Source organism: Cheilinus undulatus, linkage group 22, assembly GCF_018320785.1.
Source record: "Cheilinus undulatus linkage group 22, ASM1832078v1, whole genome shotgun sequence".
Classification (NCBI taxonomy): Eukaryota; Metazoa; Chordata; class Actinopteri; order Labriformes; family Labridae; genus Cheilinus; species Cheilinus undulatus.
The window spans coordinates 32,080,157-32,106,125 of record NC_054886.1 but is presented as its reverse complement, the minus strand read 5'-3'; the positions used below and the strand labels follow the sequence as shown (position 1 = coordinate 32,106,125).

General features: G+C 39.4%; 1 protein-coding gene across 10 annotated transcripts; it reads left to right on the top strand.

Moving 5' to 3' along the window:
* Positions 1-174: 174 nt before the first annotated feature.
* LOC121504618 (protein NLRC3-like) lies at positions 175-23,066 on the top strand. Of its 10 annotated transcripts, none has more exons than XM_041779558.1 (11): positions 175-236; positions 518-607; positions 1,333-3,446; positions 4,477-4,580; positions 7,123-7,257; positions 13,016-13,104; positions 13,728-15,513; positions 17,794-17,967; positions 18,430-18,603; positions 19,406-19,452; positions 19,578-23,066. In XM_041779558.1, exons 4-11 carry the CDS (start codon positions 4,477-4,479, stop codon positions 20,105-20,107), a joined length of 3,039 nt encoding a protein of 1,012 aa, XP_041635492.1. In that variant the 5' UTR covers positions 175-236; positions 518-607; positions 1,333-3,446; the 3' UTR covers positions 20,108-23,066. The 10 variants fall into 10 exon arrangements, with proteins under 10 accessions (XP_041635492.1, XP_041635496.1, XP_041635495.1 ...); XM_041779555.1 differs by having other exon boundaries at positions 184-426; XM_041779560.1 differs by adding an exon at positions 362-426 and having other exon boundaries at positions 185-236; positions 518-3,446.
* Positions 23,067-25,969: the final 2,903 nt, after the last annotated feature.

Sequence of the window (25,969 nt, the reverse complement as noted above, 5' to 3'; positions counted from 1 at the left end):
GTTGTTGCTGTCAAACTTCTAAAGGGTTTCTGTCGTGTTGCTGGTGTAGCAGGATGAGATTTAGCCACTCCCATCCACTCGGTATACACGGGGTGTGCGTGTGTAGCCAATCACCACCTGGGGGCACCCTATAAAGGGAGGTAGAGAAGCCTCCATTTGGTCTCTTGCTCGGGGGTTCTTGGCCCTGCCCCCTTCCGGCTCACCCGGCTTCTGTCTGCTGTTGCTCCCTGGTGCAGGTAGGCTAGCGGTTTGCTTCCTCTGTTTTGCTCATTTATTCGTTTTATCAGCGCCTGTGACCACGAAATTTACACCGCTCTTTTTAAACACTCCTGTGTGGGTTTCCCTGTGAGGACGGCCATAGAATAGAGAATCAGCGCGTAACGACGTCTTCCTCTCCCTCTCGTGTGAATAGGTGCAGCCTGACTGGTAACCCGGGTAACCCTTTTAGCAATGCCCTTATTGTTTACCGCCTTTAGCTTTTATAATTATGGTAAATAGTTTATTTTTCCTTCGTTAGAGCCCGTGGCCTGCTGCAGAGGTGAAGGGACACGGCTGTTTTGTGCCTTACTCTGCTTTGTTCGACGTGTATTGCCTGACTGGACCTACGGTACTCCTGCAAAGCTTGGTGCTACTCACCGCTGCTTGGCTGTATGAGCTTTTGCCCTGCTTTGCGCTGTGAATACTTTGCTTACTGGCCCAATTTGTTGGCACGTGATTTACCTTTATAACTGCATGCTAATGGATTCTTTTGCATGCTCTTGACATGAACTGGCATGTGGACGCCTTTTAATGATTATGCCTATGGGGTTTGGGGAGGCTATCGAACCATTTGAGTTACAGTTAACCTTTCAGTTTTGTTAATCATTTGGTTTGTGTTTGTAACTCCATTGATTATTTCTTTTGGGGTTTGTTTTGGTAATTTCTTTCTTTTGGGGTTTGTTTCTGATTATTTCTTCTGGGGCTTATCGCTAATTATTTCCTTTTGGGGTGTATTTGTGATTATGTCTTTCTGGGGTCTGATTTGATTTATTTGGGGGTTGGATTGTTTCTTTGAGTGAATTGAACCGTTGGGATAGTGGGAATTTAGTTATTTATGTTAAGGTATCTTTGAGTTAATCTTTTCTTTTGTAAATTGAATGTTTGGAGTTACTTTGGTTATGTTGTTTCCCACCTATTAGTTAAGGTGATTAGTTATTCCCCTTAATTGATAGTTTGGTTAATTTTGTTTATTGAGTTCTTTTTTTTTCTTCATTGAATCACTTTGGTTTTGAAACCTTGTGTTATTTTGTATTCTGTTTGTTGGCCCATCTAATTTACTTTTTTTCCTTTCAGAAGCTGAGAGCCACAGGTGGAGGAGTTGGTGTCCTGGGTGGTGGTGTCCCCTTCCTGGTGTGCTGTGTTTCCCTGGTTAAGCTTCCCCCTTCACGCCCGTGAGAGTGTGTGTGTTTGGCACGAGCGTCTGGGGTGATTTGAGGTAGTTTCTTTTGTTTTTGGGATCCCCCCTCCCTTCACGTCAGCCCCTTCCACCCCTGGTAGCCTCAGTTTCTGTTTGGTCTTATTTTCCCCCTTCCCCCTTTTTTATAGCTCTTAGTTACTTTTACATATTGCTACACATTTGTAATAAAGAATATTTTTATTGACTGGAACCACGTCTCCTGTCTGCTCAGTACGAATCTGTGCCCTTACTGTGAATCAGTTAATTCCTTGGGTGAAATTCCCAAGGTGGCGTTGTTGGTTTTAACCCTTATGGTAATCGTGAAGTGGAATCAATTGCTGTATAAACTCTCACCCCTGAGTTGCCACACTAGGATGTGTCACCAAATCAACCAGATTGACGCCTGCAATTGTTTACATCACATTAATCACAGTGCAGATACACCATCAAGATGAAATACTCCAAAATTTAGTTATGGGAATCTAACTGCGTTTTCTGAGAATAGCTCAACGTTTTACGGTGACGTGGCTTGAAACTGGTTCTGCTGTGTCTGGACATTAAGGTTAAGACCAAGAATTAATCTGAAATCAAATATTTTAGGGGTGAAAGTGGGACAAATAACGAGCAGTGTTTTCTTCTGTAGAAGTTAGTAGAGCTTACACTTTTTTCGGCAATAACTGGAAACTTAAGGTTATTTTTTTTAATTTGATAAGTTTTCTTGCCTGTTTTCAGGCTTTGGCAGGTGGCAGAGGTGTTCACTGAGCCCACATGTGTGTTTGCAAACAAAATGTAAAACTTAAAGAAAATGTACAGTAACTGCAAAACTGTTTCTTAGTCCAAAGCTATTTCAAGAAAAATCTTAATGTAGTCACTTTTTTTTTTTAACTAAAGTCGACCGAAAATACAGCTTTACCCCTTCTTCCACCTATCAACAGGCTCACAGCTTCAGTACCGTAAAACTAGGATCTCTCTTTTTTCACACAGCGCCACCCAGTGAAGTGAATGAGCATCACAATTAAAAAAATTGGTCAGAGTTCATAGTGGGCAATCTGTAATCATGATAATAAGCTCATTATCAGGTAAAATAAAGATGAAATCATATTAGGCCAGCTTTGAGAGGTCGTAGAGACACATTAATAATAATGTCTTTAACAGTCATTATAATTCAATATGCAATAAATATCTTGATGACTATGGTAAAAATAACAATGATGGTGAAAACATTTGTTATAAAAATGGTGAAACAATAGTACAGATTATAACACAATAACATCAGGTTGTCTGTATATCTGTACCAAAAAGGCAAATATCTGTACAACTCGATAGAAATACTAGTCTATATGTGTCTTACTTACCTAAATATCAAAAATATGGAGGCAGTGATCATATCATAATGAAAATAAGAAAATGTTTTTGGTTGGATATATAGAAATGAGTGTATGTAAATATCTGTGTATACGTTTTTGTGTGTACAGTTGTATTTATGTAAATATTCAGATAACATATCTACATCAGTATCATATCTAAAGCTGTGTATAACAGATTATGGCAGCTATACAGATGTCCACATTTAATGATTTAAGTGTATGTGTATGAGGTATATGTGTATGTGTATGTATACATGTAACATATCATACAATAACAATGTACGAGTCAAATGTTTTCAGGATTACGCTTAATACTCCAGTAATATAATTATGCACAATTGCTCTTTCCTTTCCTATCTCTCTCTTTCTCCTTCTAGTGTTTTCTTTACTCTGGTTTTGTTTTGTTTTTATAATTTTTCCACCACTCCTTGTTCTGCAATAATCAATTCATCACATGGTGAAGTTTACCCCATTAATTGCGTATTTGGCAGTCCCCATAATGACGGCTCTCAAATGTCAAAGAAAAAGTGAAAGTGAAAGTATCTTTGTTCCGGTCATCCATTTTGTGGGTGCTGCTGCAAAACCACCAACGATTTTCTTTAAAGGAAAAAATCAAACAATAAGAATCTTCTTTTAACCACAAGGTAAGTACCCTGGCGTTTTATTATATCTCACTTCTGCTTTATCTCGTGAGTCATCTTGGTTTGTGCCAGCTGTGGTGTGTCTGGGTTTAGAAGTTTGTTGAATATGTGCAATTCTAGAGAACTATTGTAAAACTGTTGTCTTAAAACAAAAAATAGTTTATGTTTTTATTTATATATTATATTATATATTATATATTTATTTATGTGATTATCACATAACAAACTACGAACACAAAATGGGTAAAATGTGACTAAAAACAATACTGTAATTTAAGAAATGTTTTTTGGAAATACAAACACACGTTTTGAGTTTGATGTCTGTAATATTTTCCAAAAAAGTTGGGGCAAGACAAGAATTTGAAAGTAGTTAAATACTTGGCCTGTCTCCAACTCAAAGTGTATGGCACAACATGAGGCACGAGCTATGACAACAGAAATCCTGCACTGTTATGCAAGTTAAAACCAAGTTAAAGTCAAGCAGGCGCTGGAAAGAATTTCTCTTTCAGAACCTCAACAACGACCAATCAGATGCTTACAGAGCGCAGTATTGTTAGAAGATAACATGATGGAACACAGAGGTAAACATGCTCCTGTCCCAACGTTTTTGGTAAAAGTTGTATGCATCAAATTCAGGATGTTCAAAAATGAAACAAAGTTTCAGTTCCAATATTTAATATCTTGTATTTGTGCTGTGTCAGTTGAACGTAGATTGAAAGGGATTTGCAGTTCACTGTACTCTGTTTTACATTTTACTTGTCCCAACTTTTCTGGAATTTGGGATTGTTTTTCTAGATAAGGAACATTTTGGTCACTTTGTTTCTGTGTACATCCAGTGTAAGATTTAAATAAGAATGACACATCAGATGTTACTACTGCTCACTCTAATAGAAAAAAATCACATGATCAAAGGGAAAGCGTTCCAGTGAAGTGAAAGTAGTTTTTCTGGTAAAACTAAAATAACTTTTTAAAGGTACCGTTTGCTCTAACTCCTCCAAAAACACATTAAATGTTTGTGTCCTTTTTTAACCAGATGGAAGAAGAAGTTGCTGACAGGAAGAGGAAACGTCCTGACTCTTTGACATCTGATGACTCCTTTGAGAAGCCAAACGGTTCCTGTGTTGATCCATCAGACGGGTAATTCATTGTGTAGTTCATCTATAAAAGGCAGGTTATAAGAATAGACACACTCCTGTGAGGATTACAAAGGTTTCAAAAAGGTGTCCTACATGTGTATTAATAAAGGCAAAAAAATCAGCATAAAACGAGTTTTACAATGAAGTAAAAAGTGGAGTTGTAGTATCACAGTTTAACCAGCAGATGGTGACACTTTGCTGCTTCATTGCTGTTGAAACCTTTCCTTCCTCTTTCACTTGTTGGGGTTTTAATGCTAGATTGTGGTAATTACTAATACAAACTGATACAAATATTAATCAAGATTAATAACCACCCTGAAGACAGGGAACAACAACCAGAAGGGGAAAAAAATCTGTCTCAGAATTCAGATTTAAATTATTATATTATTTATTTTTTTGTAAATATTGGTATTTGAATAAATTTAAGGTGCAAGAATAAGCACTGACCCTCTCAGCCAATGGGAATATCTATTCTTTAAAACTTTTATAGTATTTATTAAACAAAGCAACATCAACTGTTAGGAATGGCACTTATTTAAAAAACTATGACCAGTTTCACATGTGACCTCAAAGATGGTGCACTGTAAAACAAAATTAGTTGAGCTAACCTAAAAAAATATGGAAACTCATTGCCTCAAAATAAAAAGTATACTACACTTGACTTTTGTGAGTTAAAAAAATGTTTATTTTTAGTGTGCAGAACTTCTTTTACATGAACTATTTAAGTATTTACAACTAGTTTAAAATCAATTATTTTAAGTGCTCAAAACTGAGAATCAAATGTTAATCTAACTTTGCAGGATTTAGGCTAAAACATCTACTTTGAGTGTGCAATACTTAATATTTTTAGTGCACTGTAAACACCAGTAAGTTCATAGAACTCAAAATATCATAGGTAACTGCTTACCCTAAAACATCAAATAGTACACACTGTAAAAGTTCCCACCTTAGGTGAAATGATAACTTTAAACAAACTATTACAGTGTGTACTATTTGATGTTTTAGGGTAAGCAATACACACTGTAAAAGTTTGTTTTAAGTTATCATTTCACCAAAGGTGGACTAACTTGTGCCATCATTTGCAACAATGGCTGTTGGTGACCCACTGAACCAGTAGTTGATATTTCTTTAATGTCAGTGTGTTTGTCAAGTTTTGAGGGTTTCTTTAATTTTAACTTCTAAATATTGTGTAAAATATTCTGTTAGTTCACAGACAAGTGGCTAAGTCCTTTCTTTACACTTGATCCATAGGAAGACACCAACAACTCAAAGTGTCGTCTCTCAAGCCGTTTTTTTTTTTTTCCAAATATTTATTTTTGGGCCTTTTCATGCCTTTATTAGATGGAGGAGGACAGTGGATAGACTCGGAGACAGGGAAGAGAGTGGGGAGAGACATGCTGGAAATGGTGCCACAGGCCGGACTTGAACCCGGGCTGCCCGTGTACATGGTGCGCGCCTTAACCACTCAACTACCGGCATGCCCCTCTTTAGCCGTTTTTACACAGACAGGTCGAAAAGGAATGCCCGCCTCTGTTCAATGAGCAATTCACACAAAGGTGTAAGAGAGCTGTGCACGCCCGAGCTTACGCAAACACCCCGGCGTCTCGTAATCAGATGGCAGCCACTGCCCGAGCTGCTGCTTTCGATGAAACTAGAAACTCTGGATTTCTCAGTTCAAAACTTTGTATTTTCTAAATGAAATACAGGGAAAATCACACGAACGTTCATTTTGATCGATTAGATCCAATAGACTTTTTTCACCCATGTTTCTGAGTTGGAGGTCCGACTTTAAGCAGTGTCAAAGTGCACATATTTATGTCAGAGGTCGGAAACTTCAGAGTACCAAGCTCACTTGAACACATCACGGAACTTTTCAGACGCTGCTGTGAGCAGAGATGTGTCTGCTCTCTCCTCTCCTGTACAGAGTGATCAGCTCTCTAACCTCGCATTGTTCTTTGTTTTATCCCTGTTGTTTTCTCAGATGAAATGGCGCTTGATTAAACCGCGCTAGTTTTTAAATCTCCCGCTCATGGAGACAGCAGCGCACACTCGCTGTTGCAGAATGCCCTGACGTCCTTTCACACTCATTGCGGAAAAGTCTGTTACGGCTCTGATGCTACCTCTTGATCCGGATCAGAGGTGGGGCGAGATCGACCCCCCATTGCGGAACGGTCGCTTTCATACAGAACGGCGTTGCAGAATGAAGCCGTAACAGACACGGAAAAGAGAGGCAGTGTGAAAGTAGCTTTAGAAGAATGAATCCATGTATGAGCCTATGTCTTTTCCTCTTGAAAACAAAAGTATTTTTTCTCAGTACTTAAACACGTAATGGTATTTTTTTAAAGTTTAAAGTTGTGGGTTAGGGTTGTTCACTCTCCGCCCAGCTATCTTTGTTGTTCCTGTAAAGGTGATTTCTCAAGAGCCATTTCTTCTCACATCTTTCTTACTAAAACAATATGAAACTGTTTTGAGGCTTTTAAGGTTAAAATTTGATGTTGAGGATCTGTTTTTATTCTGAGGTCAATAAAAATTTGTCTTCCTAGTTCTCAGATGGGTGCAGCGAAGTTAACAGATCCACACTTACTCCAAAGGAAGACATCAACATCTCCAAGTCTGATCTCTTTGAAGAATGAATCCATGTACCATCCTGTGTCTTTTCATGGTGAAGTAAAAGCAAGGTAATTTGACTCCCTCTTCACTGAAACTGTGTTTCTATTCATATTTATGTGTTTTATACTGTTTGTGCCACCTCCTGCCCAGTCTTTAACTAGCTGGCTCAGGCTTTATCTAGAGGGATGGAGGACTTTTGGCCACTTTTCTATGTTCTCTGTGTGCACGCCTGGGTTCTCTCCAGGTATTCTGGCTTCCTCCCACAGGCCAAAAACACACTTCATAGATTATTTTTATTTTATCTAAAGTCCATTTAACCAGGAGAACCTCACTGAGATCAAAAATCTCATTTACAAGAGTGTCCTGGCCTGGATAAGCAGCGGCATAATCACAGTTACATTAAAACTATCAAACACAAATCGGACAAATCCAAGAGCAAGATGTCAAAACAACACGGATGTCTGTTGATACCGTCTTGCTGTCTCTCCACAACAGGCTGTCCTGGTGTGCGTTACAGGTGCAACAAAAATCATAAAACATGGAAAAGACTCAGGATGAAATCCTGGCTGGAATTAAGGTACAGTTGTGTTTATGGTTGTGAGCAGTGAAAGTACGTGTGATTCGTCTGGTGATGCTACCCGGTGTGCTCGCTCTCATTGGTTGTTGTTGGTACTCCGTCAGTGGCATTATGACCTAGAATCGTAAATATCAAACATGTTTTATATTTACCATTCAGGGTCTGGGAGGCTACGATGCGATTTGGAGCCGTAAATTAATCATGTTGACACCACACACATGCAGACTACTCAGACAAATAATCGTTTGCGAGAAGGCTCCAGTTGGTATACGCCCTCACAATCGTCACTGGGGGGTCAAATCTTGCCTAAAATCGGGCTTAAAATCTGGAAGTGTGTGGCCAGCCTAAGTCAACGAGTGACGACTGAAGCTGCCAGCACTCTTAACCTGAATGAAATCACACAAGTTTGATGGAAGAAGATCAAGGGTCAGTCCCATTTCTACCCCTTAGCCCTTATCTTAGCCCTTCCCCTTGGTTTAGCGCGTTCACGTCAGGTGAACTGGGGTGTCCCAGTTCTCTTTTGAATTGAGGGCTAGGGCTAGGGCCAACTTTCCTACCATGCACTGTGTTCACTTGCAAAATGCCACAATGGACTATGAAGGAGGCATGTAAATGTAAATATTTTAGTATTTATAAATGATTATAGGAAATGTAACAGTTGTCTTTTCTCATATATTTAATCTTTAGATACTAGGGATTGGAGTTTATTGTATCTTCGGTATGTGCACATGTAAACTAGGGCTATTAACTGTATAAATACATGGAGAAGATCAATACAGAGATAGTGTGAACGAGATTTCGAAGCTTTATTGTCTCCTACGTTGACGCACTGTTTATCGGCAATGTGTGATGTTGAACAGCAATCAAGTGCCGTGTCATTTGTTAAGGAAAGGTTTTCACCCCTCCCCTTCACCACTCTTGTTTTGAGGAGCAAAGGTTAAGGGCTAGAAATGGGATTGGCCGTAAGTTTCACCTCATAACTAGTTACTCCAATTGAGCTAATAAATAGAATGAACATGCACTTAAGTGCTGTCACTTGGTATCTGAAAACCAAAAATGTACCATTACTGCAACATTTAAACAGGGCCTACATGTCAGCCCGTCGACTAAGCAGCAACCAGTCCAGGATGTACCCCAGCTGGAATCAGCACCCTGGATCCACAATCAGGTGAAGGGGTTATTATGGCTCATTCCTCAGCCGAGGAATGGGCCGTTTTAGCAGGGCTCTTGGACTCCATACGTGGCTCCAGACTGCCTGTACAGCGCATGGCGCCGTTCTAATCGGGAATTTCGATCTTTATTGGAATCGTCCCTCTCTTTACTCTAGTGACGGTGTCCACCTAAGCCGCCTTGGTGTTCCCCTTTTTAAAAACGATATGCTTTATACAGTGGAAAGCACTCGTGCCATCTGACTACAGACATACCGGTATCCAACAAGTCCCAGTCAACCCCGCACCCAGCCTATCTCACTGACACTATGCAAAGGACAACAACAAAGCTCACTAGCTCCACCTTGTGGCCTGATGCTCTCACTTCACCACAACTCACTGCAAACTTCTAACTCTGAGCATCATAAAGGTTCCCCTGAGAATGTAAAATGTAATGTTGGACCAAAGGAGATAAAGTTGCCTCTTACAAACAGCTTGCCTGGAAATAAGAGTGGTCTTGCAAATGGTGTTTTAACCAGTAGCATCTTAACACCTTTTACATTCAAATCCAGAAGACATGGGATGGGTTTGTTATGTCTAAATGCTCGAAGCTTACTGCTTAAAATGGATTCTATTAGAATCTGGGCCTCTCAAACTGAACCTGATATATTTGTTATAACAGAATCATGGTTAATGGATACAACACCAGATAGTGATGTTAACCTGGTCAGTTATAATATTTATCGATGTGACAGAAAACGAGGAGCTATTTATGTTAAATCACACCTCTCTGTAACAGTTCTAGTTAACGCTTCTGTCCCTTATGAATTTGAATGTATTGCTCTAAATGTCTTTACAGGATGTACAGAATTTATATTGGTAGGGGTCTACTGACCTCCAAATGCTCTTCCATCTGCAACTGCAAAGTTAACCGAGATAATTTCAAAATTTCTGAATTCTGAACTATTAGTCATGGGAGACTTAAATTTGGACTGGTTATCAACTGCTTCTGATGATATTAAGTCAGTGTGCAATGACTGCAATCTCACACAGTTGATCAGGGAACCTACTAGACCCAATAAGAAAAACCCAGCAAAATCAACTCTCATTGATGTCATTCTGACCAACAGCTCACATTAATTTTTACTCAGTGGAGTGTTTCCACAGGACATTAGTGACCACTGCCCTGTTGCATGCATTAGAAATGAAAAGTCCGTCAAAGCCCCGGCCCATTTTATAACTAAAAGAAATTTTAAAGATTTTAGTGAACAGAGATTTCTACATGACTTATTTTTAAGTGACCTTTTAAGTGTAATCTATATCCCTGATCCAGACCCAGCTCTGAAGCACTTTTGCACAACTTTTATTTCAATTTTAAACAAGCATGCCCCGACAAAGACAATTAGGGTGAAAAAGCGTTCTGATCCCTGGTTTAACAATAGTTTATCTGACAAATTATACAATAGAGACAAGGCATGGAAACGTGCCAGAGAGACTGGCTTAGACAGTGATGGGCAGATGTTTAGAAAACTAAGTAACAAGTGTTCTCTCCTCAATAAAAATGCAAAATCCAAATTTTTCATTTCCCTACTTACTTCTGCTGAACACAACCCATCTAAATTTTGGAAAACTGTAAATTCTCTCAAATCAAACACTGCTTCATCCTTTCCTTCTCAAATTGTCACAGAAAATGGCCTGATATCTGAAAAGCTACAGCTGGCTGATATCTTTAACCATCACTTCATAACAGCTGGAAACACCTTTGTGAATCTCAGTAGTACTAACCATTCCTCTATAATCCCACAATACAATCATGCCAGCCAGGGTCATCATGGAGCAGCTTTTTCCTTTAGAGAATTTACAGAAGTAGAGGTACTCAACTCATTATTCTCCTTAAATATTAAAAAAATCAATGGGAGAAGATCTACCCCCAGTTTCCTAAGACTGGCTGCCACATTAATCGCCAAACCAGTAACTCATGTTTTTAATCTGACACCTTGGACTGGGGTCATACCTGATATTTGGAAAGTAGCACATGTTTTACCTCTTTTCAAAGGGGGGGACCCAGATGAAATTAACAACTACCGGCCCATCTCCAAACTTTCCTGTCTTGCAAAAGTATTAGAATCATTAGTTAATCATCAACTGCACACCTTCTTAGCTTCAAATAACATTCTCTCTCCCCATCAGTCAGGCTTCAGATCAGGTCACAGTACTATTTCAGCAGCATCTCTTGTTATAAATGACATTATTACTTCAATCAATAATGGTCAGAAATGTGTTGCCCTGTTTGACACGGTTGACCATTCCCTTCTCTTAGGCAAGCTTTCTCAAATTGGTGTTGATGAGACTGCATGTACCTAGTTTAAAAATTATTTGACAAATAGGACTCAATCAATTGTTGCAGACAATGTGAGGTCTACCTTTAAGGTGGTCAGCAAAGGAGTCCCCCAGGGATCAATTTTGGGTCCACTTCTATTCACATTATATATTAATGACATTCCAGAAAAATGACAGTACTGTAAGGTTCATCTTTATGCAGATGATACAATACTGTACTCCTCAGCACCCTCACACAGTCAAGCTTTGTCCCAGCTACAGTCTGATTTTAATGTATTCCAACAGGCACTTAATGATCTTAAACTAATGCTCAACCCCATTAAGACTAAATTCATGATCTTCTCAAGGCAGACCATTGACAATCCTGATGCCACCTTGTACATGTTAAATAATGTAAAAATTGATTGTGTACATCAGTTCAAATATTTGGGTATATGGCTAGATCACGATCTGTCCTTTAAGTCCCATATTTCTAATTTAATTAAGAAATTAAGACCACAACTTGGTTTTCTGTACAGGAATAAGTCCTGCCTGTCTGTGAGAAACAGAAAAAAGATTGTCCAGGCGACAGTACTGCCAGTTTTAGATTATGGAGACATCCTCTACACACATGCAGCTGCTTCTGTTTTGAAGCCTTTGGATGCCATATATCACTGTGCGCTTCGCTTTATTACCGGTGATAATTTTCGTACCCATCATTGTGATCTGTATCGCTCTGTTGGATGGCCCTCATTAAGTCAGCGTAGAAAGCAACACAGTATCCTGTTTATTTACAGAGCACTCACTGGTAAACTCCCTCTCTACCTGACTTCTCTCTTATCTATAAACATCTTACCACATACTACCAGATCTCAGAGCTGGATCACTTTAAAAACCCCAAGGTTTAGAACCGAATGGGGCAGGACTGCTTTTAGCGTTGCTGCACCCACTATGTGAAATAATTTTCAATTGACAGCTAGATTGCCCTCTTTGGTCTCATACAGCATTTTTAAAGAGCTTGTGTCTGAACTATATAAGGAAGGTAATTGCAGCTGCTTTAAATTGTGATTTACAAATCATGTGTTTGCAAATTGTATATGCATTTATTAATGTAATTGTAACTGTGTTAACCACGCACATGTTTTTAATTCTGCATTGTATTGTATTGTATTGCTGCAGGGCACCCCTGGAAAAGAGACCTTGGTCTCAGTGGGTTTTCCCCTGCTAAAATAAAGGATAAATAAAAGATAAATAAATAAATAAAAATATGTAATGGGTGGATGAATGGACATCCAGCAAAGACAGGCTACAGTCTGACTAGTATCTATTAAACTGTAGAGACTGATTTAAATAAAAGACTAATGTGCTAATAGGATCCAGTATTACCCACACAGGTTGCTTTTTTATGCCAGATAAGACAAGTGGATGGTACTGATGGGATAACAAATAAAAATCTGAACATTTCCAGTACCAAAAACCATGTAGAAATCCCAACTCTGGGGACAGGGTCTTACAGAATCTGTAAAAAGAGGTCCACTTTTTATACCCACAACTTAACAGAAAAATTCTGTATTTAATTTCACACATAGTTAAAATCCAAACACATTCCTACACTTCAACGTTTGATGCAACATGTAAAACTGTCAAATCAAAATCTACATCAGGACTTCCATCTTGATAGCCTCAAAGTAAAAATTCAATCAAAAGTTTAATGTTGATGTTGTGATGTTTTTGCCAATGATGTATATTTTTGGTAACACTTTTGTATCATGTTTCTTAAAGACAAGAGATAGAGGAGCCGAAGAGCGGGGAATGTGATGATACTCTTGTCAAAATTGCCAGAAACCAGGAAGTTGATAAAGATCAAGAAGGTAAGTTCAATTAAGTGCTTTACAAATATTCGCTGAGTTACGTACGCACTGCTTCTGATATTTGTAACTTCTTCTACAGAGCTAGGACTACATTTTTAAGTTGTTTTTCTTTGGGTGATACACCTCCCCATTGTTTCTGCAAACATAAGCAACCTCTACATGGCCAAGGATTTCTAATTTGGTCTCATCTGACCAGAGGAAAGGTTCTAATATATAGAAAATGAAAACAAGCCAGCAAATGTCACAAAACCAGGTGAAAAACTACTTGTAAAAATGTAGATTGTGCAAATATTTATCAATTCTAAACACATTTACTGGTAAACACAACTTTTAGCCCTTTCCTTCTTTAAAGCTTTGACATTTTTCAAGCCAAGAAACTTAGAACTAGATCCTTTATCATCTATATTGAGGTTAGCCTATGAAGAAAGAGGGAGGTAGTATGCAAACACCTGGTATTAAAAACAGAAACGGTGGAAGCTAGAGCTGATAAGCTGCAGCTGTTATGCAGTCAACAGCCACCCAGTCTGAAACAACTGTTAGCAAACTCAGGTTATCAGTTTATCTTTAAACAAACTCCTACCGATCAAAAATCACACAATGATTGATGATTTTCATTCTTGCAGGGGAAAACCAAATTTTGAAAAGAAAGGAAATGTTGAAAAAAGTGATGCAAGACCAATTCAGCATGATGCACGAAGGCCTCGGTAACCAGCAGAGCTCACTAAAGAGTACCTACACAAAACTCAGCATCATCGCTGGAGGGAGTGGAGATCCACATCCTGAACATGTGGTCAGACATGTCAAACCTAAGCTGGAAAGACGGTCTTCAGAACAACTGGTCAAACTCAGTGAAATCTTCAAAGCTCTGCCTGGACAAAGGAAAGAAAACAGGATGGTCCTGATGAAGGGCGTGGCAGGAATTGGAAAATCGTTTTCTGTGCACAAATTCATTCTAGACTGGGCCGAAGAGAGAGCAAACCAGCACATCGATTTCATTCTCTGTCTTGCTTTCAAAGAGCTCAATTTAAGTAAAGAAGACAAAAGTCTTCAAGAGCTTTTGAGGGAATTTCATCCTATACTCCATGATCTGGGCGATTCAGAGGATCTCATGAAAGCCAGAGTCATCGTGATCCTGGATGGCCTGGATGAAAGTCGGTTTGAGCTGAACTTCAACAACAACAAACCAGTAACATCTGTGGGTGAAGTCACATCGGTGGCTAATCTCATTACAAACCTCATCCAAGGTAACCTTCTTCCGGAAGCTAAACTCTGGATAACGTCCCGTCCAGCAGCAGCTGACCAGATCCCTGCAGAGTTTATTGACATGGTTACAGAGATCAGAGGGTTCACTGACCCCCAAAAAGAAAAGTACTTCAGGAAGAGGTTCAGTCATGACTTGGGCCTTGCTGACAGAACAATTTCACACATTCGTTCATCACATAGTCTCGACATCATGTGTCAGATTCCGATATTCTGCTGGATTTCTGCTGAATTATTCCAGGAGACCTTTGGAGGAGACAAAAAGGCTGAAATCCCTCAAACTCTCACAGAGATGATGGCACATTACCTGTTTGCCCAGATAGAACGCAGAAATAGAAAATATCATGAGAGGTCAGAGGAAAACCGAGAGCAATTACTGACGAAACACAAAGACTTCCTTCTGAAACTTGGCAAACTTGCATTCATCCAGCTGCAGAGGAACAACCTCATCTTCTACGATGAAGACTTTGAGGACTGTGGCATCGACCTGAAAGAGGCAACCCTCTACTCTGGATTTTGTTCAGGAGTGCTAAGAGAAGAACAGGTCTTTTCTCAGAAAAAAGTCTTCTTCTTTGTGCACCTGACCATACAGGAGTTCTTTGCAGCGCTTTTTGTCTACAACTGTTTGACAAACCAGAAAACAGAAGAGCTCAGAGACTTCCTTAATTTGCAAGATAAAGAACACAACTTAGTTGATCTTCTGAAGATGACAGTTGGGAAAGTTCTGGAGAAGAAGAACGGCCTCCTGGACTTCTTCATGCGCTTCCTCCTTGGCCTCGTGGTTGAAGCCAATCGAAGAATTCTTCAGGGTCTGCTCACATCACCAGACCCAAGCCAAGATACTGAAAAGAAAATCTTGGGTCACCTCAAAGCAATACAAAGGAAGACCCTGACTCCAGACAGCTGCATCAGCCTCTTCCAGACCATGGTTGAGATGAGGGACCACAAAGTCAAAGATGAAATCCAGGAATATCTCAGATTCCCTGAACGTTCCAAAACAGAGCTGACTCCTCTGCACTGCTCCGCGTTGGCCTACATGCTGCAGGTGTCAAAGAATGATCTGGAAGAGTTTGACTTAAAGAGCTACAACACGACGGATGAGGGAAGAAGGAGACTTATACCAGCAGTGACAAGCAGCAGAAAGGCTATGTAAGTTTTTCCATTTTATCACCGTGAACTCAGGCATACCTTAATGACGCATCGCACCTGAGTCCTCTGATTGGCCTTTCAGACTGGCAGGGCTCTGTGCCAGTTCCGGTTCCTGAACCTAATTTTGAACCGGCCGGCGTGTTCAAACTGGGGAAAATTGGTTCTGAACCTGAAAAGTTGGTTCTCAGCTGGAACCAAAAATAGTTGGTTCCTTCTTGGGAACGGTGACATCATCATTGGGCGTATCACAATCTAGGTTGTGAAGATGAGCAGAAGAAAAAAGAAAAAGTGGTCTGCTGGGGAGACAAAATGTTTTTGATTGTGATCTGGGCATCGACAGAATTCCACATGAAGCTTGAGAGTAGTACAAGGAAGAGCACGTTATATGCTGAACTTGCGGAAGAGATGGCAAAGGCTGGGTTCACCTGAACACCAGAACAAATAATTAATTCACTCAAGAAACTCAAGAGTGAATACCGGGACAGCATATATGACGTTGGCAAAAGTGTATCAGGATGTGGTGATACATGTCCATCGTGTCCTCCCACTCTGGTTCTGCTTAAACTGGTGTGAACACGGCTGGTTCATCAAAAAGCACCAAGATTCTGAGTCTCCAGAATGGAACTAGAGCCAGAACGGGAACCATGTCGGTCTAAAAACACCCTTAACCCCTGTGCCCCCCTCAAATTAACTATCCTCTTTACCCCTTCGAGTCAAAAATGTACATGTACAAAAAAAACTGCTATTAAATCACTATACATCAATATTATTTTCTACTTTTTTTTCATAAATCTCTTTAACAACTTCAGAATTGCTTAAAACTAACAAACAATAATTTTCAAGATTTTAACCCTTTTAATGCCAGTTTGATTATTTGAAATATTTCATTTTTTACAGCAAAAAAATGCAAAAAAGTGAATTAATTTTCATATAATAAATAGTAGAAAGAAGGGGCTTTGGGGGTGATAAGAGTCTTGGATGGGTCAAAGATTAGCAACAACATTGATTGATTAATTAGTTTTTTTTTTTTTTTTTACGTAATATCAGAAATACCCTCCTGACATCTTCTAGGCAAAAATGCCCCCATTGACTTCCGTTAAAACCACGTTTTTTAATCTCACTGTCACTGCAGTATAAAATCATGCATTCTTTAATGTCAGCATTTCAATGTGACAAAGTCTAGTGAAATTTGACATTTTTACCGTATTCCACCAGAATCAACCATTTACTCATTGTAGGACCACGCACCAAATTCTTGTATTTTTGCCCGTTATGAAATATTATGAAAAATACAAGGGCAATGAAATCAATTTTGTTGCTAATCTTTGACCTATCCAAGACTCTCATCAGCACCAAAGTCCCTTCTTTCCACTATTTATTTAAGAAAAATAACGTTTTGTGTTTTTTGTAGTAAAAAATAAAATATTTCAAATAATCAAACTGATATTTAAAGGGTTAAAATCTTGAAAATGACTGAATATTTGGTAGTTTTAAACAAGTCTGAAGTTGTTAAAGAGATTTTGGAAAAAAAAATAGGAAAAAATAATGATAGATGCTGATTTAATAGCAGTTTTTTGTATGTGTACATTTTTGGCCTCGAAGGTGTCCAGAGGGTACAAAATTCATTGAGAGAGGATGAATGACTTTTAATAGTAAAACATATTGGATTTCAAAAATTTTACTAGAAAGAAAAGTTCCTGTAAAAATTCATGCCACAAGCTGTAAAATTGACAAAATGATCACAAAAAAAAAAAAAAAAAAAGGCCAAAAACGCCCGTGGAGGGCACAAGGGTTAAAGAAGTGGGCTCAGGTACGATTTCTGTGTATTTGAGGACAGTATGTGGGAGATGTGATGCAACTGTACCTGCGTACTGGGAACTTATTGGCACAGTCAGTTCCTAATGTCCATAGGCCAGTTTCATCCTCTGATCTGCACAGTAGGGGGCCAAAGTGTGCTTTAAATGAACTGGTTTCCATCAAGGTTCATCCAACAGTAGCATAAGGTTTAAGTTTATGAGCCTCACTCAGAGATGTGTCAAAATGTTTGTTGAGGTAACCCTCCAAATTTGGACCATCTGCACCCCCATTTGTGCACAAATGCACCCAAAGGTCTTAAGTGCCAGTTGCAAGTTTGGGTAACACAAAGTGGGTCTGTATTATAGTCCACTGATCTGACAAGTTTTAAGTCTACAGCATAGACTTGCCTTTACAAGTTGTTTATATCTGCATCGATCTACCGTACATTTTCTATTGCAGTTAAACTTTCACATTCATCCCCAGACTAGCAGACTGCAATAAGACCACAGATTGGATCGAGCCCCTAGCCTCTGTTCTCAAGTACTCCTACTCTGCTTTGAGAGATTTGGATCTCAGCAACGACGACCTAGAAGACTCTGGAGTAACACTGCTATGTGATGGACTCTCAAGTGAATCCTGCAAACTGAAAACACTGAGGTATCAACACCCATGCTAAGTACAGTATACTTAATACATTTCTTTGTCAGGATATGTTGAGTTGTATCAACCTAGTCATGCAACCTAGTATTTTTTGCACTCATGGATTTTGGGGGGATTTAAGGAAGGCAATAATGACTGGTTTGGTAGCCATGTTTAAATCAAGTCTTTATTGTTCTACGGGCCTAAGAAATTTAGTCCATCATTCAGATATAGTTTTGAGTTCCAAGAACTACTACAAAATTTCTGATGGGTGGTCACTGATGTTGGAGTTGTTCCATGATGCTTCCTTCCACTGGCCATACCATGAAATCCCCATCACCTATCTCCTTAACTTTAGCCATTTCTTTCTTTTTGATTGAGCCACCACAGCAGCAACAGTTCTAGTACTTTATCAAACGCAAGGCCAGCTTATCTTTTAAGCATGTCATGGATTGTAAAGCAAACACTGTATTTCCTTAGGCTGTCAGGCTGTCAGATCACAGAGGAAGGATGTGTTTTTCTGGCCTCGGCTCTGCAGTCCAATCCATCCCACCTGATAGAGCTGGACCTGAGCTACAATAACCCAGGAGAATCAGGACAGGAAGTCCTCTCTGAGCTGTTGAATGATCCCAAATACAAGCTCAGCAAACTCAGGTAACAAAACAACTCAGTTTTTTTCTATGCCATAATTAAAGAGTAGAGCCAACTAAATGCTGAATACATGGGATCATCATTTGGTTAAGAAAAATTAAGAACATGGCACTATCTCTGTCAAGATGAGAAACAGCACAGAACAACATTGTGCGACATCAAGTGGAGCTAAAGTTGCACAACTACCAGCCAATTGATTTTGGCAGATTATCTGTAAAATGAAATGCTGAAAACGATAATGGGCTAAATGCCAAATACTGACATCAATAATAATTGGCTAGGCTGATTATTGGTTGACCCCTAAAATGGAATACCGAGCAGTGGCCTAGCCAATTATGTACCTATTTTCCGCATAGTCCCATCAAAGGTGGACCTGGACAAGTTGTTGTAGAGGCCTTTGTCAGACTCCTAATATGGCACATGTGTAGTCTTATTTGGACCCATCCAGAAAGCATGATCAGTGTTGTAGTGGAAAACCAATTTCTAGCCACTGAATATTCTTGTTAGTGACCCATACAGGCCTTAACATGCTCTTGGCCCCCTGCCCAGTGGTTGTCTGGTTCGGCCCATGTACTACCTATCTGGATGCGTTGACCAGGAAAGTTTGTTACCTAAATGTTGCAGTCACAGCTTTGCCAGTTGTCTACCAAAAATCAGTTGCCTTTGCAGAATGCATCCACTGTATTGAAACTGAAGAACACTAAGACTTGCCAGACCGAACATAAACAAACCACACAATCAAAGTGGCAGGAACATTTAATCAGCTTGAAAAATTATTCTATAACACAAGTTTATTTCTCCACAGCGTTGACCATGGTGGAAGCCATAGGATGAAACCAGGCCTTAAAAAATGTGAGTGTCTGCTCTTTTAAATTTGGTGATCTGATGTTTGTTAAACCATTAAAACATTTGGCAGCTCTGATAAAATCATAGATAGCTCCAATTCTCTTGGCATTAAGGGGTTTTCTGTCCTGCAGATGCTTGTGAGCTGACGTTGACCTCAAATGGAGACTATGAGAACCTCATTTTCTCTGAAGAGAACAGAAAGGTCACCTGGAAAGACAACGAGCATCTGTACCCCCATGACCAAAGAAGCTTGGATCACTTCATACAGGCGCTGTGTGAACAGGGGCTACATGGGCGCTGCTACTGGGAGGTTGAGGCGTCCGGACCAGTGAGTGTAGGAGTCATATTAAAAGAGGACAACAAAGAAAGTATGGATCATGTCTGGATGGGGAACAACGAAAAGTCTTGGTGTCTGGTTTGTGGATATGATGGTTATTATATTTTACACAACAATGAGAGAGTAGACATGCCCAAACTTGGATGGAGATCCAGTCGGGTTGGGATGTATCTGGATTGGTCAGCGGGAAGTCTGTCATTTTATAGAGTTTCCTCTGACAGTTGGGCCCACCTCCATACCTTCAAAGCAACGTTCAATAAGCCCGTTTACCCTGCTGTTGACCTTCACCCTCAGTCTTCTGCTGTCTTTTGTCAGCTTAATTAAACAAACTGTCAATGCATAAATGTTAGCCTCAACTGAAATATATTGACGAAACAGGCAAAAAAATAGAGCATTTCCAAAATTAAATTCTAAGCTGTTGCATGTACACAGATACTCTTATCACTTTAGGACTTAAAACATAACAGCAATTTGTTTTTAATTGTCAAATTTGCCATGCCATTGTTTGATAAGAAAATTTTGGACATCTGTTGTGATTTTCACAATGTTTTACTCTAGTTTGACTATTATGATGAGGCATTTCCCAGGGTATACCTCGTAGAGATGAGGGTTTGATTCTGCCCATTAAGGATGGCTCTTGTTGATACCATAATTTTGTCCAGTATTTGTTTTTAAAAAATCACTGTACATGGGATTAGCATGCTTATGTTGGGCCCTCATGGGATACCCATCAAGGGCAGCCAATCCATATAAATGTTAGGAGAAAGCACCGTGTTAGGGTTGAGGTATTTCACGTGCATCTTAAATTACAGAAAGGAATCATTAGATTGATAAGAAAGTGGTATCTAGTTGTAGAAGCTTAGCTGGACTATGTTTTCACCTAGCTTGGTGTTTAATTTTAAATTTGTAAAATCAAAATGTTGAGAAATGAAATACAAATTTGGTCCCCCCACTCTAGATGGTTAGGGTTAGAGGTCGGGGGCAGGTTAGGGGTTGGGGAAAGATGTTTCACATTTTGGTTTCCAGCAAATCCAGTGAAGAAATGCTAACAACTACTGTGGTTTGCCCGTTATCAGCAGAGGTTTTACAGCATCTTTAGACATAAACTGAGTTCTCCAAGAAAAACAGGGCCTTGAAATACACAAATACACAGGCAAGAATACTCAATTTTTATCTTTTCTCAGATCTGATTTTTTTGTTTGGCTGTTCACACTGCAGTCAAATTCCAAAGTATCAGATACATATCTGATTTAGACCGACCTATAAAAATGGCCTGAATCTGATTTGAAAAGATCATATTCAGTGTGACTTGTGCTATTCATACTGTCAGATAAAGGCCAAAAAAAAAACAGATTTGGGTCCATTTTAAAGGGATATTTCAGTATTTTTTAAGTTGGATTGAATAAGGTACCTGGCACTAGTAGTAGCACGGGGAACGCTTGGAGAGGCTGGGCTATGCAGCTACTGAAAGACACAATGAAATTGTGTGATTTATGCTTTATACAGGGGTTTTGTTGACATGTAACCTCTTTGATTCTGAATACTGTGCTGACTATATTTCATTTTAGGCCCTGTCCACACAGAGACGAATTCGGGAGTATTTTGTCGTATTGGCGTTTCATCCACACAGAGACGAATTCGGGAGTATTTTGTCGTATTGGCGTTTCATCCACGTGGAAACGGCGTTTTGGTAGACAGCAAACGCTACTTTTTGAAACCGGGTCCTACTGTGAACAGATCTGTAAATGCTTACAGCCAACCGCATCTTTCTTGAAACGATTACACCAAACATAGCATAGCTCACTTCAGCCACATTGGCGAGTCATGCCAAAACAACAATGGCGGATTACAGGGTTGTGTTCATGCTGCAGAAGCTACTGAGCTTATTATGGCTTCAACAGCAAAATCTGACGCTCCTTTACACTAATGTTCTCTAATCCACTGTGGAGAACAACCAAGAGGGCAACTAGAAGAAAGTCTGAGGCAGTTTTCTGTGATCTTCTTCTCTCTTTTAGTGCATTTCGGTTGATTTCAGTCATTTTCAGTGGTTTCGTGCTTATGCGGAAATTTTCTGAAACGATCCCATGTTTATGGAAAATGGAAATATATCATTTTCGTCTCCATGTGGACAAGGCCTTAGTCTTTGAGTGTATCTTTATAGCTGAGTTAACCTATTATACCTCTTTATACGTCTACCATATAGAAGTAAAAGCTGCATAAATCCCCTAGCTCAGTGGTTCTCAGTAGGTGGGTCAGCACCCAAAAGAGGGTCCCGAAGCTCTTTCAGTTGGGTCAGGAAAACAGTCTATGAACAGACACACTAAAGCCGGGTGTACACTGTGTGATTTTCCTGCGATTCAGCCACAAATTTGGACTGAGAGTCGGATCGGGCATCATTTCTTGTGCTGTGTACAGGGGAATACGACGGCTGACCACAGCCCGTCGTACGACCGTACCACCTGCTCCCGACTGGTCGTGAGGATTTCTGGCACATTTGATATTTTGATCGTATACGGCTCCAGACACTTAACAGTGAGAGCAGAAACGTGAGCAGAATAAACAACTTTGGGGGATTGTTTTCCTTTGTAATGTTAGACAATGTCCTAAATTAATGACAAGAGCTGGAATGACTTTCTTTGCGTCGCAAAGTATGAAATCACATTCTGCCACGACTATCATATGATCGGCTTGAAATCGCACAGTGTATACCCAGCTTTAGTGGATCTACAGTAAATTCGTACATGAATACATTTTTAGGTTTTCCTATGATAAGCAAATTTACTTGTTTGTCTCAATACTTCTACTTATCTCCTTTTTTTTGGACAACACAGCTGGTGTTCCTAAGATAATGAGGAAAGACCCAGAGAAATTAGGCTTTCTCTGGGAAATAGAGTAAACCAAGATAAATGCACAGACATTCCTTTGTAATGATGAGCATGTTAAGCATGCTTTTTCATCCTGTCTTTTTGTTCAGTATGGGTTTTATTTCCATGGTACAATGTCCATTTTGACTAAATAGAGTTGTTGAACATTTTTAAAAAAAGAACCTGGGTCGCTGATGCCCAACCAGTTGAGAACCACTGCCCAAAGCTAACACCTAGCTCTTAGCTTACCCAAAACAAATCCCTGGCAATATGTTATTATTCACACAAGTTTTGTTTGCTGTTACATAAATATTTATGGTTATAGTTACCAGTTTATTTATTTCTGTGCACACTTTAAGTAGCTGAAGTATATTAACTGTGTGAAGGACTGTCTTTTTAATGTTGGAGGCTGATACTGTGTGAGCATTTAGGTCAAACATGTTCTGTTTCTGGTGTGTTGTGCTGACCGGTAGTAGTTGGATGTCAATAAAATAGTTTGAATTCATTATCATTTATTCTTTGGTTTGTTCTGTTCACATTTATGGGTAGCAACAACAAAAATAAGACCACGTCAGTTGGCCTCATTCCCCGATATCTTAAGATTTTTCTTAAATTCGCTCTTAAGAGGGTTTAAGGGAAACCTAAGTCAGATCCATGACATGTTCTTAAAAAGCTTAATTGTTCTCTCCTGTGGTCTTAAATTGATGAATGCCATGTCCCCATAAGCAGGGAGCTTGTGCACATTTTTAATGTACCAAGAAATGCCCATATAGCACCTGCATAAGAGAACGAGGCTGCAGGGCTGTGTGCAAACACAGAGGGCACAAAGGATTGAGACAAGAGAAGCATCAAGATGTCAGGAATTTCCAAATAAAAATGAATAATAAATAAATGAGGTAGACTGGACAGTGTGAGCTGAGCATGTGGAAGAAAGTCAGAGTTTTTGGTCTTACTATACTCTTGTGAGGCCTAGATGTTGACCGATGGCCAGAGGTGCCAGCTGGACTTCTTTGTGACAACTTCTCTTCGCCGTGCCTTTGGGTGTGTTTGGTTTGTGTCTAATGCTGACATGCTCAGGAGAGCTGGGATGGGAAGGGTCAGTTGCCTGATACAGTAAAAGCAGCCGTGCTTTTACAGGCACCTGCTGCGCTTTCTTGGTCCTGATCCAGCTCACTGCATACTGGGTGTCCAGGACCCAGTGGCTGGTCCAGATGCTGGAGGTGACTGCATGAGTTGGATGCAGACCTGGAAGATGGTCATAAGAAGGCCAGAGCAGTCCACGGCCAAGGTTGACATGGCAAAGTGCCAAACCGGCATATGCCCCATAGCTGACCCTGAGACTAGAATAAAACTATATAAAAATAGATTGTTAGTGATAGACACTTTTACAAAAAGTAAATTTGGTTTCCGTCAAGATAACAAATATATTGAGTTGTTGGATGTAAAAATGTAAAAAAAAAAAAGGTCTACTGTGCATAAAAAGTATTTCAATATTTTTATCAGTTTATTTTTATTAGTTAATTTTACAATTTGGCATCATAAATACGTTTGGTGTATCAGATGTTTTGACTAAAAGTAACTTTTTATTGACTAAGACTGAACTAAAATGTTTTTGTTTCTGTCAGATCAAAACTAGGTAAGTTCATAAATGACTGAAATGTGACAAAATCTTAAATCACCTTTAACCCAACACCAATACATGTGCAAAGGCAGGGTAGGTTTTTATAGTTTTAAATCAATCTTTAATTAAAAAAATCCTACCAGCATGTTACATTTCTAAACATTATATAACACATTGCAGTTCTGATTTAACGTTGCATGATTAAATTCAAAGCTGACCATACTGAAATCATACATTAGTGTATATAATTTATATAAAAGTCATAACATAAAAATGCTCTTGAATTTTGTTTTGAGTAGCAGAAATATCCCAGTATCTTAAAAACCATGCAAACAGGTTTGAAGAACAACTGGTGAATGAAAACCAAAGACCTTAACTAGGAACCTATCAAATATATAATAGATATCTAAGACAGAGTGCTTTTATCATTGCTAGAATGTTGTTATTGTTTTAGTAAGTCAGTATCCTTGTCATGTAGTGGCAGAGAAGGTTATCTGTCTGGGCTCAAAGGACCACAATGGCGTGTCCACCTTGTCATATTGGGATGAGTGGTTCACCGGTTTGGCTGACAGTAGAGGGCGGGGCCGTCTGGCTGCCTCGGGCCCCAGCTGTCACTTTGAGACACACTGAGGGAGGGTGGGGCCTCTTTATTCTTACCACCCAATACTACAATAAGAGCACTGACTTAAAAGACAAATAGGAAGGTAGGATGAACATGGATATGAAAAAGGTTACGTTGAGTTTAAAATACAGCTAATGAATCCTGAAGACAGAGCAATGTGTCTGGGTTGGTGCTTGGAAATGTTTTTAATGCTCTTATTCAATATTCTTTTCTGGGGTCCAGTCTCACCAGGGGTCCGTGGCAGTTAAGAAGAATGGTTTATCTTAAATGAAGCATTGATAAATGAATACAACTTTAGACCTTACAGTTACTTATTAAAGCAACAAAAATAGACATTTAAACTTTGGTTTCTTCAGTAAAATACAACCTGTTTTTAAAGTATAACTCTGTTCTGTCAAAATGTTATGAGCCCTTTTCATAAAATAAAGGCCAACTGGACTTTTCAATAAAAAGGAGAGAGCTCATCAGGGAATTTGACCCTAATAATAGCCTATTGACAAACTCCAAAAGTTGACTGAGGTCAGGCCAAGATGGGGACTGCTAGCCAGAGACGATGAATACTGATCCAGCAGGCATGGATTTATACAAGTAATGCCGTCCAGGAAGTGCCCGGCCATCTCTGTTGGAAGGCCTGCTTTTAAGTGTTGAACAACAGGATGATGCGCTGTATACCACTAAAACGTCAACACGGTAAATGTGCAAAAGCCCAAACATCTCCAAACAATTAACTTGGCTTAAATTGGTTAAATCAGTTTAATTTGTGGCTAAATAACAAGGAAGACTATGTGTCTTTTTACCCCAAGGAATGGCTCCTCAGACTTAAACCATGTTGAACTTTTTTACGATTTCCTAGGCTGAGATAATTTTGCATCTTGATTTACACTCAGTTGATGGTGAATCATTGATTGGTGCTTTTGTTTCTGCTTATTATCATAATACAGATGGCCCTATGCTGCGAAGAGCTAAACTGACAATGGGAACATAATCAGTGAAATGAGCCGTGCTCAGCGTGCCTTCATCAAATATTTACCTCACTTATAGCAGAGAATTATTTATTACTTCAGCCATTATAGTAATCA

What these genes read in the sequence shown, in the direction of transcription:
- LOC121504618 (XM_041779562.1), top strand. Translation starts at nt 4,477, where the DNA reads ATGGAAGAAGAAGTTGCTGACAGGAAGAGGAAACGTCCTGACTCTTTG. An exon ending in TGTGTTGATCCATCAGACGG is followed by an intron (nt 4,581 to 7,122) that starts GTAATTCATTGT and finishes TTGTCTTCCTAG; the next exon opens with TTCTCAGATGGGTGCAGCGA. An exon ending in CATGGTGAAGTAAAAGCAAG is followed by an intron (nt 7,258 to 13,015) that starts GTAATTTGACTC and finishes TGTTTCTTAAAG; the next exon opens with ACAAGAGATAGAGGAGCCGA.